General features: G+C 40.7%; 1 protein-coding gene across 1 annotated transcript in view; it reads left to right on the top strand.

The window, feature by feature from the left end:
* The window catches only part of LOC123498136 (guanylate cyclase 32E-like), a 222757-nt gene that overhangs the window by 164252 nt on the left and 41005 nt on the right, over window positions 1-17500 (top strand). The window contains exons 10-11 of the mRNA XM_045245310.1: window positions 8257-8402; window positions 16146-16293. Coding sequence (XP_045101245.1) covers window positions 8257-8402; window positions 16146-16293 — 294 coding nt within the window. The remainder of the gene's footprint in view (window positions 1-8256; window positions 8403-16145; window positions 16294-17500) is intronic.

The raw sequence follows: 17500 nt of genomic DNA, 5'->3' as shown, positions 1-17500 counted from the left end.
AGGTTAGGTTAGGTTAGGTTTGATTAGTTAGGTTTGGTCAGATCCACACTCACTAGATTTTCAGGTTGTTATTGCTTGAGTTTAGGTATGGCACGTTAGATTAGATTAGGCAAGGTTAGGTAAGATTAGATTAGATTAGGTAAGGTTAGGTTAGGTTAGGTTAGGTTAGGTTAGGTTAGGGTAAGTTAGGTTAGGTTGGGTTTGGTTAGGTGAGGTGAGGTGAGGTTGGGTGAGGTTTGGTTAGGTGAGGTTAGGTAAGGTGAGATGAGGTGAGGGGAGGTTAGGTTATGGTAAGTTAGGTCAGGTTACGTTAGGTTAGGTTAGGTTAAGTTAGGTTACGTTGTCAGGTTAGGTTAGGTTAGGTTACTTTACATCACGTTAGATTTGGTTACGTTGTGTTACGTTAGGTTACGTTACGTTAGGTTAGGCAAGCAGACTAAAATGTTTGACCGTCAATGATGAATGAGGATTTGCAAATGTCAGTGACGAAAGACTTCCTTCCTCATCTTTTTCTCTCTCTCCGCGACACAATGCAAAACAGAGACATAATTTTCTGTTCTTCTTATCCTTACTGTTTGTTTCTATTTTCACTTGTATTCTCTTGTTTAGTCATGTGGTCTTCATGTGGTGGTATTTTGTCAACAGTAATCAATTAATTCCACCATCATCACTCACCTTGAGTACCAAATCTATCATATTTCTGAAACGCCTAATAGGAAAGAACTCTGAATATCTGATGGCAATCCTGCAAAATACCGGTGAATGTAATGGTAAATGAATGAATGAATGGAAATAGGTAAACAATCACACCAATAAAACAATGCATCAGTAAATACGACTGAAGAAACAATAAACACTAATGAAATCAAACTCCATATTTTTTTTTTATAATCTTCAAACTGTAAACAGCCACAACAACAATAACATGAATGACAACAGTAATAGCAACAACAACAATAACAACAACAACAACAACAACAACAACAACACTCTCTCTCTCTCTCTCTCTCTCTCTCTCTCTCTCTCTCTCTCTCTCTCTCTCTCTCTCTCTCTCTCTCTCAGTAAACAAGATGAAACCTCCTTCCAGACCAAAATATTGTTCCCATTTCTTCCATCGTCTGCCTTGCAATTGACTTCATTCCTGCAACGGAACCAAACAGACTGAATTTTGGTCCACATTTTGCTTTCCATTCCTTGTTTTCTGCTATTTTTTTTTCTTGATTATTCTTGTTTATTCATTCTTATTCATCTATTCATTTACTTATTTTTCTACCGAAGTGACTGACTCGCACACAAACCTGTTTACAATATCATGAAAGTATGTAAAAAGAATCCCATCGCTCCAATCCCGCTAGGTTTAAATCATGGCATGGCTTTTTACTCGCTACCTGATTAAAACTTCAAGCCAAATATCTCCCAATGCATCACGGCAAGTATTGGAGGATTAAATTTCTTAGGTCTCGTATAATCCGCGTCTCTGGTTCCTCTTATGAGCTTCTGTGTTGCATATTTCACCCATCTTGAGTTTTAATGCATTACTGAATTCAATTACGAGGTTTGATTGAGTGTTTGCTTGACTGATTGATTGGTTGATTTAATTTAATGGAGAAAAAAAAAGCGAGTCAAGATATGCCCAATTCACAAGAAACTCACCGCCTTCCGTCTTCGTGTGGCATCAAAATCTAGTCGTTCAGTCTCAGTAAAGAGTTTTTGTCCGCCAAGGTCTCTTTCCTCGTGTTGCCCTGAGTGACTCTGTTCGTCACTCAGGGTTGCTATTCCTGATTCAGTTTGCTATTCTCTACGCTCCCAACGGTACCACGCCTGTACTGCTTGTTAATGTCTGTCCCTTGAAACACACACACACACACACACACTCTCTCTCTCTCTCTCTCTCTCTCTCTCTCTCTCTCTCTCTCTCTCTCTCTCTCTCTCTCTCTCTCTCTCTCTCTTACATTTTCATTTTCTGTTAATATACATTTCCCTTATCTGTCTCTCTGTTCCTAGTGTCAGTTCAACCGTTCTTCTTCATGTGCTCTTGTTTTAACCTGTCTCTTAAACTACGCAGATCTCTCTCTCTCTCTCTCTCTCTCTCTCTCTCTCTCTCTCTCTCTCTCTCTCTCTCTCTCTCTCTCTCTCTCTCTCTCGTTAATCTAGGCCGCTTCACTTCAGCGATAATTAGCAGGAGCTTCACGAAGAGACGTCCAGTTGCTTCCACGCCAAAAGGAGCGCGAAGTGTGAGAATTTTCAGCGCAAATGTTCTAACTCAACACAATTTTTTATCTTTTTTAATGAGACACGGGAATTCTGCAGCGCCTCGCCTCGCCTCGCCTCGCCTTGACTCGCTTCTCCTCTTCTCGTCCTCTGCCCCTCTCCCCCTACTCTCTCACCGTACCATTCTCCCCGCCCACCCTCTCGACACAACAGCTTTTCTGTCTTTTGAGAAGAAAAAGAAAAAGACAAACTAAGTTATTCATAATACTGCTGCTGTGTGTGTGTGTGTGTGTGTGTGTGTGTGTGTGTGTGTGTGTGTGTGTGTGTGTGTGTGTGTGTGTGTGTTGTAGCTACTGATAGGATTCATACTGTTATATTCAATTTTTTTAACCCTTTCATTACCGTGACGCGTCTCCATATTCATTCTGGTTATTATTTGGTGATTTTATACAGCATCAGGAACTTATGTGGGGGATTAAAAGAGTGAAGACTGTGGCCATTAATCTTCTGACCTCCATAGACCCTTCATAATGTCAATAAAATGGTCTAATCCTACACAAATCTCAAAGTAAAAATGTGTCCCAGTATTGAAGGGGTTAAGTATGTTTATTTATGTCAAGACAAATCATATTACATGGACAATAGTTACATATATATAAATACATGATGGGTACTGGGAATGTTATGTATAATTTTAAGGTTCTCATTTAATCAAATATAATGGGTAAAATTGATATGGTCAGTAAACTCTCTCTCTCTCTCTCTCTCTCTCTCTCTCTCTCTCTCTCTCTCTCTTTCCGGATACTACACGCGGGCCAGTGTAAAAATCAGAGGACTTCTCAGACTCCGGTAATTTGCCTCCACGTGCATCCCTCAGCGCCACACTTATCCCTTGCTGTCTTTTTTTTTTTTTTTTTACGGTAAGGCCTATAGCGCCTGTAGGCACACTTGAAGAGTGTATGGGAAGCGCTGTTCAGCTTCCGCCCATTAGTGGCGCAGGCAATTTTATTTATAGTGGTACCCATATTAGGGCCCATATCACCGCCCAAGCTCATCTTGAGTGTAACCACCTAGAACCTGGGTATCATGGTGACACGTAGGTAACTTTAAACCACTCGACAAATGGCAAAGTGTTTTAAGGCTGTACGTGGTGGGAATCGAACCTACGCGTGGACGTCTGCCCGATCCATCCACCTGTCACTCTCACATCCTCCCTATTCATCCACGTGCAATTTACTTGCTCTTCTTGGTTATCTGATATACGTATGCTACACAACAAATAAAATACTACGTTGTTTCTCAGCTTTGTAATCTTTGGGTTATTTGTTCAGTAAATTCATTAATACACGAACATTACCATTAGTAGCTATTTTTTTTTTTTTTTTTTTTTGTTATTGTATGAATACTTTTTTTTATATGTACCTTCATATAATACGTACATACATATATGACGTCACTCGTTCATTAAGAATTACATAAGTACTTTTTTTTTCTTTTTCTATACATAAACTGTTACTTCTTACAAATCACGCAAAATCTATTCGTTCTTGTAGTATACGGCCAAAAATTTCTTAAAAGCCAACTATTTGCCGTATAAAGACATGAATCTCTCTCTCTCTCTCTCTCTCTCTCTCTCTCTCTCTCTCTCTCTCTCTCTCTCTCTCTCTCGTCACCATTGTTAATTATTCACTTCATGTTAATTCAATTCCAAGATAATAACGACTTCATTCACCATTTTCATTTCTCATTTTTACGATGCTCGTTATGTGTTATTTGTTTTAGTCTTCCCTCTGACTATGTTTCTTTTTTATATCATCATTAGTAGTAATGTACGGTATTAGTGTGTCACACGAGCAACTGAGTGTAAAAGAACAGTGGTTAGTCATGTTATTTTCTATGTTTTCTTCTGTCTCTATAGAATTCGGTCATTGCTCTGTACCCAAACATTTACATCAATCACCGGAGAAACAATTTGGTTAATACTGTTCTCCTCGTCTTCCATTTCATTTCCACTTCCCTTAACGACGGAACATCGCTTACATCAAAACAACATGTCATTCATCTTCCTCTCGTCCCACAGCCGGTTGAAGAAGTATCAGATTTTATATGGTTTGCTATTACATTTCCATGCAATTTGTTTAATGATGTTCTCCCTACAACATGTATCTGTTTATTCTGTGCTGCAGATTGATCACCATTAGATACATGAACATTCCGGAAGCCATAATTTTACCTACATGACTCACTAAATGTAAGTAGTTTTTTTTTATGCAAAAAGTCAATTTACCACAAAATGTGGTGTTAGTGGCTTGATCTTTACTTTATAGTGACCTCAAAATAGTCTCCAGTAGCCTCAGATAATATAGAAGGTTAAATTGTCAGGTGAGTCACAAGGCCCCGTGGACTCTTTCGGACTGCTTTGACCAGGGCTTGGGTTGGTGGTTGAAGTTTACTTTGTAGTGTCTTCAAAATTACCTCCACCAATCTCAGATGACGTTGAAGGTCAATCTTGACCGTATGTTGGTATTCGCAAGGTCAAACTACTTCTGTGGACCATGTTCTAGGTTGGAAAGTTGTAGAATCTAGGAATTTGGGAACAAACATATTTTTGTTTTTGTTTAACTATGGCCGCCGTAGGCTGAGCTGATCTGCTCCCCCTGTCGACGGCGCAGCTGATGGTACTTTCACACTGATCATTCCACTCTCCTAAACTTGATGCTGATGATATTTTCAATAATGTTTGCAACTAACTTTGCCAAAACCTGATTTTTTTTCAATATCAGCAGGCAGACAAAAATCCCATCAAAATATTAACAACTTGAAAATATGAAAATAAACACATCATTCACCTAAACCCATCCATATGACCAGCGACACGTGCCAGGTCGCCGCTGGATTAATGAGCGTGCAAAAGATATGTCTCCTCATTTTTTTTTTTTTTTTCGAAGACTAATAAATTATTGTTATTGTTTTCCTAATGACACTCTGAAACATCAAGTAAAAATATCAGACCACTGGAAGCATCAGAAGCAACAGAATTCTGGGAAGCATGAGGAACATCAAGGGGGCACCAGTGAGCGGCAAAGGCGATAGAGAGCAGGCAGCGGGCAGGGCGTGGCTGCTGGATTAGCTCAACCTTCGGTGACGCAGACATTTGCCTTCTACTTTTCAATTTCCTCTCCATCAAGTGTATCAACTGAAGCTGGTTGTGCGTGATACATATTAGTAACTGTTGATGTTAAGAGATAAACTTTCCTTTCGTCCTTTTCTCTTTATCGTCCACACGAGGCAGTATTTTCCTTTTCTCTTCGTTTATATAGAACACACGAGATCAAGGCGAGGTCATCTTCCTGTAATGTAATCCAAAGGTCATTCACAGTATAACCTTTTTGCAACAGAAAGCTCATGTGCCGCAAGCTCTCTCTCTCTCTCTCTCTCTCTCTCTCTCTCTCTCTCTCTCTCTCTCTCTCTCTCTCTCTCTCTCTCTCTCTCTCTCTCCGGTAATTTGTTCCTTGTTTTTTTCCGTGTTTCGTTTCTCTACCTTATTCCGTTTTATTTCTTTCCTCTTCTCTCTCTCCTCCTGTATTCCGCCTTTCCTATGTAACACGCGCGCACACACACACACACACACACACACACACACACACACACACACACACACACACACACACACACACACACACACACACACACACACACACACAGTTTCTTTCCTTCCATTTCAATTTCTCTCGTCCACACGTCCTTCCTTCCTTCCTTTCTTCCTTGTTTCCATCGTTAATCCTTCCTCCCTCCCTTCTTTATCACATTAGTCTTCCTCTTCCTCCTCCTCACTTTCTTCCTTCATTATGAACACTCACTACCATCGTGTTCCTTCTCTTACTCATCCCATTTTCACTCCTCCTTTCATCATTCCCCTCATTAATCTTGTCCTATGATGTTTTTTTCCTCCTCCTCCTCCTCCTCCTCCTCCTCCTCCTCCTCCTCCTCCTCTTCTTCTTGCCGTCCTGTGTCTCTTCAGTTATATCAGAAAGTGCAGCAGACCACAAATAGCCACGTGGGGACTGGTACATTTGTGTCTGCTTGTTCTTCATTTGTGGTTCAAAGTTATTTTCCTTCTCCTTTTCTTCCTCTTCCTCTTCTTCTCATCATCATTCTTCCTCCTCCTCCTCCTCCTCCTCCTCCTCCTCTTCGTCCCTCTCCCTTCCCTCTTCTCCTACATTCCTCCTCCACATTCAGCAAATAGATTAAGTTCCTTCTAACTCCATTTATATCTTCTATCTATTGTCTCTCTATTTCACTGCTCCTCATTATTTACTTTACCATTACACTGTCTCACACTTCTTGTCTTCTTCCACCTTATTCCCTTTCCACAAGCTTTATTATTTTCCCTCTGCCTATAAAAGAATAAATAAATACATGAAGAAACCCGCCGACATTAGCCCTTAATTACTAACACATTACCCTTAATTACTAACACCTGCTTCCCCGTTTTATTTCCTCATTTTTTACGCATATCTCCCGCACCTGGGTGGACCACAAACTGCCGAGATATTTCCTGTTATTACACTAACCCTCGCCTCCCCTTGATCACGTCCTCCGCCCTCCACGATGCCCCCTTTCATGTTTTGTTTATGTATTATCTACCTCATTTCTTATCTATGCCTTCCCTTCATGTCTCTCTCTGTGTCTCTGTCTCTCTGTCTCTCTCTCTCTCTCTCTCTCTCTCTCTCTCTCTCTCTCTCTCTCTCTCTCTCTCTCTCTCTCTCGTTCTAATTCATCACCTCCTCAGGCATATCATCCACTCACATTTCACTTCATTCACCTTCCCCATTAAAACTTGTCTCTCCTCTTGCCTTCCTTATCCGTCTCAATTACCTCCTTCCTTCCTTGCTGCAGTAACCTTTTTGCAACGTATCCCCTTTAAAAGCACTTATCTTCTTTTCTTTATATTTTGGTACTTTCTCTCTCTAACCATCTCTGTTTTGTCTCTTTCCCTTCCTTTCCATAACCTGTATTTGTTTCTGCTTCTTCTTCTTCATTCGCTATCTTCTGGTCTGTACATTCTGATACTTCTCCCTCTAACCGTCTCTATTTTGTCTCTTTCCCTTCCTTTCCACAGCCTATATTTCTTTTTCTTCATCTTCTTTCTCTCTATTCTTTATTTTCTCTTGCACACTTTTATCCCGTTCATTTTTACCAGCCTCTTCCTTCTATATCTCACTCTCACTCGCCACATTCCTTCCTGCACTATTTTGTTATCTTAGACTACCACCACCGTCTCTCTCTCTCTCTCTCTCTCTCTCTCTCTCTCTCTCTCTCTCTCTCTCTCTCTCTCTCTCTCTCTCTCTCTCTCTCTCTCTCTCTCCTTGCTTGTCCACCCATGCTAACTCCTTCCTCCATAAAAAGTCTTACACAAAATCACTTACTACAAAATATAAAAGAAAAATATATAAATATATATAAAAAAAAAACAACCTTATGTAACTCAAACTTTCCGTGATGTGGCGTAGTGTTCCAGAGGCGGAAGTCGTGTATAGCGAGAATATCTGAATGGAGAGGAAATTTACTTAAGGGGATGGAAAGGAAGTTATATATATATATATATATATATATATATATATATATATATATATATATATATATATATATATATATATATATATATATATATATATATATATATATATATATATATATATATATATCAATATAATTACATCACCTTCTTTTCTCTTCTACCTATCACAAGTCTTTACTCACCAACCAAGTTACATATACATCAAACTATTTATTGGTACCTTTCTCTCTCTTCCTCCTATTCCCAGTCTCTATTCACCAAGTAAGTTACATTATACATCAAACTAATCACCAGTACCCCTCTCTGTTTTCCTCCACCTATCCCCAATCTTTAATCACCAAGTTACATTATACATCAAACTATTTACCAGTATCTCTTTCTCTTTTCTTCCCCAATCTCTAGCCACGATCCTCTTACCTGTCATTCCATCTAACCAATCGACCAATCTCTCTCTCCATCTCCAGATTCGCGCAGAGGCCGCCTTTCTATACGACGCGGTGCACGTGTACGCCAGAGCCCTCAACGAGACACTCAAGAAAGGCAGCAACCCCAGGAACGGCAGTGCCCTCGTCGCCACCATCCTAGGCACCAGCTACAGGAGCGCTATGGGGTGAGTCACGTGGGGTGTACCGAGAGTATTGTGTGGTGTGGTGAGTCAAGTGTTCTGTACTCTGTGTTCTGTGCTGCTCTTTGCCTCCCTGTCTTCTTGCTATCTTTATAAAGGATACAATTGAATAGATGCTGCTAAATATTAATGTCACGTCTGGGTACATTGAAAGTATTGTGTGGCGCTGAATATTAAAGGAAAGGAAGGAATGTAGAGAGAGAGGTAAGGTTAAAAGCACGTATAGGAAGAATAGATACTAGGGAAGCGGACAACAGAGGAACAAATGAGAACAGATACCAGAACATGTGTACATACATAGGAATACAGAAAAATGTGTAAAAAGAAAATACATTGCAAGAACAGTCATCAGGGAACAAGAATATATAAGAATACATATGAAGAGATTTTTTTCATGCAAGAGGGGAAACAAGCCAAGGACAACAAAAACTGTGATATAAAGAAAAACTGAGGTGCCGGTCCCTAAACAAGTGAAAAGGAAAGGGAAATTCTTGGCTGGTATGGGAGTCATCATTTTTTTTTTTCTAAATCATGATGTGTGTGTAGGTGCATGTAGTTTTGTGTGAAGAAAGAGAGTTGTCTTTAGAGGGCAGGCTGTGAGTGCCCCCTTGTGTTGTGAGGCACAAAGGGAAACGTTCAGTGAGGTCACAGCTGCCTTTAATGAGAACTTCACAGCAGTCCCTGAAACAGTGTTATTAGACCTAGCTGGGAGTAATTATCGTTTCGGTAGGTGTCTGCTGCCTCCTCCAAGGAATACATAATTACTACGTGGAGAAAAAAAGAAATACGTCATAATGCACGAACATAATGGAAGAACGAATACAAATAAGCACACAATAACACATGTACATAAGGAGATACTAAAGAAAAATTTCAGAAATACACAAGAAGAGATACCACGAAATGCACAGGAAAAACTAGATAGCAGCAAATACACAAGAATACATAGAAGGAGCATACAGAGACATCTACTGAGAGTGGGGAGGAAAGTAGATGTATCTGTATGCTCCTCCCATGTATTCCTGTGTATTTGCTGCTATCTAGTATCAGAAGAAGGAGAGAAAACAACGAGAGGAGCAGAGAACGTTAAAATAAGAAATAAGAAAAGAAGGATATTGTCTTACTTGAGTCCGGTACACCTCTATACTCTGAGTCTATACAAATTATACAAAAAGACTGATGCAAAATTCAGGAAGAAAAGAATGATATGAATAAATGAAAGTATTAAGGATTTTACAGAGAATGACGAAAAGAAATGAAAGAAAAAAATCAGGAAGGAAAAGATGAAACTTGAGGACAATGAGCGAGAAAGTGGAAGGCATGTAAGAAAGGAAGATGTGAAAAAATAGCACCGAGACATTTGTGAGTGATCGAATGAGTGAGTAATTCGCGGTGAAAGATACTGGAGGATGAAAAAAGAAAAAAACAGAGGAATGGAAACACATGCCAGGCAGATCTTGAAGTAAAAAAAAAAAAAAAAAAAGATACTGAAGAAGAGAGAGAGAGAGAGAGAGAGAGAGAGAGAGAGAGAGAGAGAGAGAGAGAATATATGGAGTCGACAGCAACGTAATTAGAATTGCCAAGCGCGCCAAAGGAATTCCTTAATCTCATTCTAGGCTGCCTATATATTCAAATCCTACCTCTCTCTCTCTCTCTCTCTCTCTCTCTCTCTCTCTCTCTCTCTCTCTCTCTCTCTCTCTCATTACACTTGCCCTTTAGTTCTTTTTCATATCCACTTAAACACAAATTTAACTAAACAAACTCAGCGTGACTAGAATACCAAATGTCTTACAATGTACGTCACTGTGACTAGACGAAACCCACACGAGGAAACAGACAGCCTGGTTCGGTACGCAAAGTAATAATAGTTAATTCCACCTCGAGGGAGAGAGACAGTGATATTAACTTAATCTAATAAGCCTAGAGTACTGCAATGTTCCAGCAATTTGTCAGGGTCACTGAAGTATGAAGTAGGTATCGCGGATGACTAAGAATCAAAAGGCATAAACACGTGACAATACAGTGCTAGGAATGATAATGTGTTGATGGAAGTATTGTGTATAAGCGAGTGAATGAGATAAACGCGATTAATTGACAAGACAGTAATTAAGTTTAAGTGAGATGCTGGTGAAGGGAAGCCAGTGTGAAGAGTTGAGCAGTCAGAGCTCCTCACTACTTTCATATTTACTCTTGGACAACTAATAAGAGTGTAACACTGACTGCTTCATTTGAGTAACTCTGGAGGATTTTATTCAACCTAACAAACAGAAAATGGAGTTATTTAAACATTATAAATACTCAGTCTCTCCTCCCGTTCCATGTCGTGTCGTTTGAAATGATACTCTAGCTTTGGACCAGACCATGTCATTAATCCCGAGGAGCCGCCAAAGCAGACGCCGGGTTAAGATTTCTCCAGAGAAATATAAAATGCGTGGTTGAAATTTCACTCTATCCTCTTCATGTCCCTGTCAGTTAATGCAAGACGTATCTAGCAGCAGAAAACACCGCGGAAATTTAAGGAATATAAAGTTACTATATTGGGTTGATGGAGACAGGCTGGTAAGTTAATACTGTAAAATCTAATGCAGTAAGATAAAACGATACAAAAAATAACCTTTTCATTCATGCAAGTGGATAATTAAACTGCATTATCTTAAATTTTAAAGATATTTTAATATTTTGTTATTTCACAAATATTTCTAAGACACGCTTGGGTTCATTCATTTACGCACACATACCTCAACGCACAGACATACGAACACACGTCTCAGGAGTCGTAATAAGGTTTGAATGGTCTTCTATTAACTGTCCGTCTTGATGAAGACCAATTAAGTCGTAAGGTTGAAAATTCTTAATTTGAACATTTCCCAGTGAAGATGAGGACGCACGCCTTAGAGCAGTGACTCCCAACCTGTGGTACGCGAAGACCTTCCAGGTGGGATAATGTACGATTTTTAGTTAAATCAAATTAATCAATTTCTCAGAAAAATTATTATTGCCTTACACAAGAAAATATGGCATCGATCAGCTAAGAAGAAATAGATACTTCCATCGCATTTAATTCATTTGTGTTCCTTGTTTTTAGTTCATTTGTGTGTTCTATTTCAAAATAAATTGATATTTTCTGGAATGGAGTTTTTCTGGAGCCAAGTGCAACGCGGGGACTGTGCGGGACCTCCAAGTGGTACTCACTCAGGAAAGGTTTGGGAACCACCGCCTCAGAGCGACGGATTATTTGGTTCGGGCAGTGAGAGCGTCTGACCAATTCATTAGACCCTCTTGTCCTCACATATTCACGAATGGTAATTACGACATTTGGATCATTAATAAGAGTGAGATTCGTGTCTCCGCAGAAGGAAAGATTCTGAGTGATCACGTAATTAGAGGCAAATGAGTGACTGATCAGGAGATGCGTTTGCTCACAAGATTCGCCAAATTTACCTTCGATATCGAGTCTTCCTGTGAAAGTTCCCTGATTTCTGACTTTTTTCTTTTTCTCTATCTCTCGCAACTCAGAAATTAGGAAGGTAAATGTTTTAATTCCGAGAGCATCTAACCCCTACACACTCAAGGCAATACTAATGAACCTACAGAGCGCTGAAATTCACAGTACATCTTATTAGTCTCTTTCCACGCTACTCAGACGCAGGAAAGATACCAACACTTACATAGATAGATTTGGCATGCAGTCTCCAAGTGGCATTTTGTCAAGGAATAGTTTCTTGGTAAACTGGAAGACATCTAGAATAGAATATAGAAATAGTAATGACCATGAACAGGATACGTCACGCACCAAACATGATAGATGGAAATTAAGAGGAAAGGAAGGGTGTCCAAGGAATAGTAAAAGAAAGCAAGGAAGACAGAGAGAGAGAGAGAGAGAGAGAGAGAGAGAGAGGTGAGGCAAGATTACTTTTGCTGGGGTGGCTTGGATGAGATGGGCAGCTGACTGAGACTAGTGGAGGAAGTTTGGATAAGCCTTTGTCCTCGAGTGAAGTAATGGAGGGTGATAATAATAATGATGGTGATGGCAACGACGATAATGACTGAGATGAAAAATGATAACTCAAAACTATTCTTTGGTCTACTCTATATAAATAAAACAATCCAGAGTTTGTTACCTATCCCTCTTTCTACTGATGGCTCGGAAATGAGAAATTATAACACATTCACCCGCAAGAACACACTTCAAAGACTAGGCAAAAAAAAACGCAAAGTAGCCACACGAGCGGAAAATTGTTGACAGAATCCACTAAGTATCGGAGTACATCACACCACCACACGAAATTCACACACAAATTCAAAGCATCAAACGTTATCGATCTGAATATTATTAAATTTTGTAATCCACACGTATTGACATATCGCTTTTGAGTTCAGTACGTCTATCATTTACATACCAATACTATCAGCGAGTGGCATTGTTTAAAGCTATGCCGGTGAGTGTGTTCGCTGCGTGTATCGGATCAAGAGCATGTGCTGTGAGGGAATTCAATGCTAAACAAAACACGGAAGTAAAACAAATTATATGGAAAATAAAAGGAAATAGATAAAAGATGAACTAGAACAAGATTATACGGAATTCATACAGAGAGAGAGAGAGAGAGAGAGAGAGAGAGAGAGAGAGAGAGAGAGAGAGAGAGAGAGAGAGAGAGAGGAAAAACAAGAGTGAAGAGTAAAAGAAAGAGTCAACTGCTGCTGGTATTGTGCTTCCTACACTGAAATGGAACGAAACGCAATAAAATTCTGCCAAAAACTCCGACAATGCAACGCGGAAATCATTGAAATACGTACTTTTATTACTATTATTCCTTCTCTCAGTTCCCTGCAACAGTACAGATTAAAACAACTGTGTGTATTTCCTGTTGCCCAGTCCATCAAACTCTCCCAACTAACCGACAAAATATCGTGAAAACCATTGCAACATACGGCTTCATAATTACTATCTCGTTTTCTTTCTCTCCCTACACACCCACACAACAACACCGGACCGGAACATATGTAGAACTTGTCATTCCATTATAAAATCACAAAATCATTACAACAAACAAGCGTGATAGTTATTTCAATGTCTGGCTTCACAATCATTAGTGCTATCCTCTCCTGTACCGGTACAAACTCAAAACAAGCCTTCGCAGTCTTCGTTTTTTTTTTTTTTTTTTCCAAGTAGCGAATTCTGAACACAACTGCTTTTTTGCACGGGAGAAAAACACGAGGTCGCGATGCTATCCTCCCCTGTACCGATGCAAACTCACAAGCCATCTCAGTCTTCGTTTTTTTTTTTTTTTTTTTCAAAGTAGTGAATTCTGGACACGACTGCTTTTTTGCATGGGAGGAAAACACAAGGTCGCGAGGAGAAAGTAAAGGAGGAAACACACGCAAGGAGACGAAAAACACCTCCAAGTTTACATTCTTTCATTAGGTAACATGCGGGCTGCGGCTCAACTTCCAAGCCACTTACAGTCTTCAGACATTCACAAAAGAAAGAAAAACACGCAAGACTTCCCGCGCCAGTAGTAGAATTATGGATGAGAGGGACATAAAACTGGTCTTGGTTGTGCAATGAGGTGCTGTATAATGACATGTCCTTTAAATACAGTAGCCGTCCACGGAGAGAATGGAAAAAGAACCATGATATCTATTCACTTGTTTTTACTGTATATGAGATAAATGAGTACTGAATGAGAAATACTGAGCTGAGTCTTCTGCTGGTGGGGTCATCCTTAGCCGCTTCCAGGTTGTGGAGGGGATGGGTCAAGCGGTGCGGCAGGTGGAGAGGGATATTTGTCAGTTATTTCTGCTAGTTCTCCTTCTATAATGGCGGCGGCTTGGTTCTCTCAAAAGCTGTCCATTTACAGAGCACTTAGCGTTTAATGTGTTCAGATATTCAAGGGGAAGGTAGAAGTTTATGTACATTACTCTTTTTTTTTTTCGGTTTACGTCCGGTTACGTCAGGATTCGAACCCGTGCGCTTGAGAATCCTGGGGCCCACAAAGCGCGCGCTGTCCCACTGCACCACGGCGGCTCCCATGTATATTTTTCTCTTTATGGTATCCTATTTCCTCTCCGAGAGAAATAATGTACTGTACGTAACTCTACTATATAACATGTCTTTCATTTCTACACTAGTAAATCACCCGTTTGTCTCGGCTCCTGTTGAACACTTCGGAAAAAGAACAGAATACTATCGTGTAGAATCCTCGCATACGTACAGAGTAATGAATGAAATACGTTGTTGTGTGGCTTACAGGAATATTTTACTATGCTTCTCTCTTATCCCCTTCAGTAACATGACACGTTTTCATATTTACTCAGCTTACTATTTGGTGATTTTTATACAGTTTATATAGTACAGACTTTACCCATCAAACTTCTGACGTCCATAGACCCGAAGAAATGCAAATAAAAGCGTGGAATCCTACCTAAAAATCACGGTAAAAATGGATCTCACTATTGAAAGAGATAAAATTCTATATGAAAAACAGAACTCCTCGGGGAAACACTTGAAACACTTGAAACACTTTATTATGCCTCAATATTGATACCACACGATATATGGTGTTTGCTTGGCAGCCCATTTTAAGCTATGAAAAATAGCTTTCAGGCAAACAAGTTCATTCATATACAAAATACCCAGAAACAACCACCACCACACACACGCACACGCACGCACGCGCGCGCGCGCACATATACACACACACACACACACACACACACACACACACACACACACACACACACACACACACACACACACACACGGGAAGCGGCGAGGCAAATGGGCAAGCCTCTTAATGTGTGGCCCTTGTTCACCTAGCAGTAAACAGGTACGGGATGTAACTCGAGGGGTTGTGGCCTCGCTTTTCCGGCGTGTGGAGTGTGGTGTGGTCTCAGTCCTACCCGAAGATCGGTCTATGAGCTCTGAGCTCGCTCCGTAATGGGGAAGACTGGCTGGGTGACCAGCAGGCCACCGTGGTGGTGAATTACACACACACACACACACACACACACACACACACACACACACACACACACACACACACGCCCGGTAGCTCAGTGGTTAGAGCGCTGGCTTCACAAACCAGAGGACCGGGATTCGATTCCCCGGCCGGGTGGAAATATTTGGGTGTGTCTCCTTTCACGTGTAGCCCCTGTTCACCTAGCAGTGAGTAGGTGCGGGATGTAAATCGAGGAGTTGTGACCTTGTTGTCCCGGTGTGTGGTGTGTGCCTGGTCTCAGGCCTATCCGAAGATCGGAAATAATGAGCTCTGAGCTCGTTCCGTAGGGTAACGTCTGGCTGTCTCGTCAGAGACTGCAGCAGATCAAACAGTGAAACACACACACACACACACACACACACACACACACACACACACACACACAGCAGTAGCAACAGTGTTTGATGTATACTAAACCAAGCTTCGGGACAATGGACGCCCTGAACAACAAAAATAAAGAGCACAAACATTTATGTAGTAAGATAAATAAAAGTGCCCTAACGCTAAGCTCCTTTCACTTCACTATCACCACCTTCCATTTTTCACCTCTTCACCAGCCCACCCTACCTGTTCATCATTCCCTCACTCAACACAACCATCACCACGAAACGAACCTCAAAATCTAGCAGCAGTACAAGTAACGAACCGTATTGAACCACTCTCACCCTTCACTTCCCCTCATTCAGCTCTCCCTCTCTTCCCCTCACTCACCCGCTTCCCTCTTCCACAGCTACATGGTACGGATGGATGAGAAAGGAGACGCCGAAGGGAACTACACTCTGATTGGTCGCCAGAAGCACCACTCCACCCCGGGGGAATACGGCCTCTACCCTGTGGGGGGCTTCCGCTACTCCGTGGGGAATTACAAGGGCCTTCCGGTGAGGGGAGTCAGTGTGAGGACGGGTGAAGGGTAAAGGGAGAGTCGCATGCATGAAGGGGAGGGTGGGGTAGGGAAGAGGAGGATGAGGTATATGTATGAGTGAAAGGCTTTAAAAAAAAAGTAGGAAAGTAAGGGAGGGAGGGAAAGGGAGAGGGGAAGAGAAAAGGAAATGGGATAGAGGAAAAAAAAGAGAGAGAGAGAGAGAGAGAGAGAGAGAGAGAGAGAGAGAGAGAGAGAGAGAGAGAGAGAGTGTGTGTGTGTGTGTGTGTGTGTGTGTGTGTGTGTGTGTGTGTGTGTGTGTGTGTGTGTGTGTGTGTGTGTACAACTTGTTAACATATAATTTTTTGGTTACTTAACTTTTCCTTGCCAACAATGTGTCTCTTTACGTTGTCAAAAAGGAGACAGTTCATTCTGTGTACGCTTTCACTGATAACAAAGGACTAAAAAAAAATAAGAAAAGGAAAAAAGAAAAGAAAGAACATAACAATCACTTCCTTTGAATAGAACATAATTCCTTTAACAAATTTTTTAAAGGGTCTTTTTTCTATAAACTATTCATATCGTCATATAAAAAAAGGAATATTTGTATTAATTCCAAGAAAACTCAATGAATGTAGGTATTTTTTTACACTATGGAGGAATTAATCAAATAACTTTTTTTTTTACGAAAATAAAAAACACTTAAAGAATCTACGACAAAATGAGGATGTAATTAAAGAAAGTTCTGAAAGGAAACTAAACGAGATTCACACACACACACACACACACACACACACACACACACACACACACACACACACACACACACACACACACACACACACACACACAGACTCCTCTCACTCCACCGTTCCAAGAATTCAGTATCAAGATGAAGAGAGAAAAAATAGCATTCTTAGAAACTACAATTACGACGAAGGCAAAAGAAAAATCAGGTAGCTACCACTTTAGTTCGAGGCGCCGCTGTTTACATTCTCATAGAGGGATGTACTTGCTTATAAACGCTGGAGGTGGACAGCAAAGGCAGGGAGTTTATTTGTGTACTAAAGGAATGGTTCTGAGCTTGTCAAGGAAAGAGAATGGTTGCCGGGGGATGGGGGTAATTAAGTCCTTGAATGTGTGATGATACCGTGGCTCTCCTTCTCTGTATGTTTGTCTGTTTGTTTGTATGTATAGTGGTGGTGGTGGTGGTGGTGGTGGTGGTA

The sequence above is a fragment of the Portunus trituberculatus genome, chromosome 47 (genome assembly GCF_017591435.1).
Source record: "Portunus trituberculatus isolate SZX2019 chromosome 47, ASM1759143v1, whole genome shotgun sequence".
NCBI classification, from domain to species: Eukaryota; Metazoa; Arthropoda; class Malacostraca; order Decapoda; family Portunidae; genus Portunus; species Portunus trituberculatus.
Note: the sequence above shows the minus strand (reverse complement) of the source record. Positions and strands in the feature narration are given on the sequence as shown.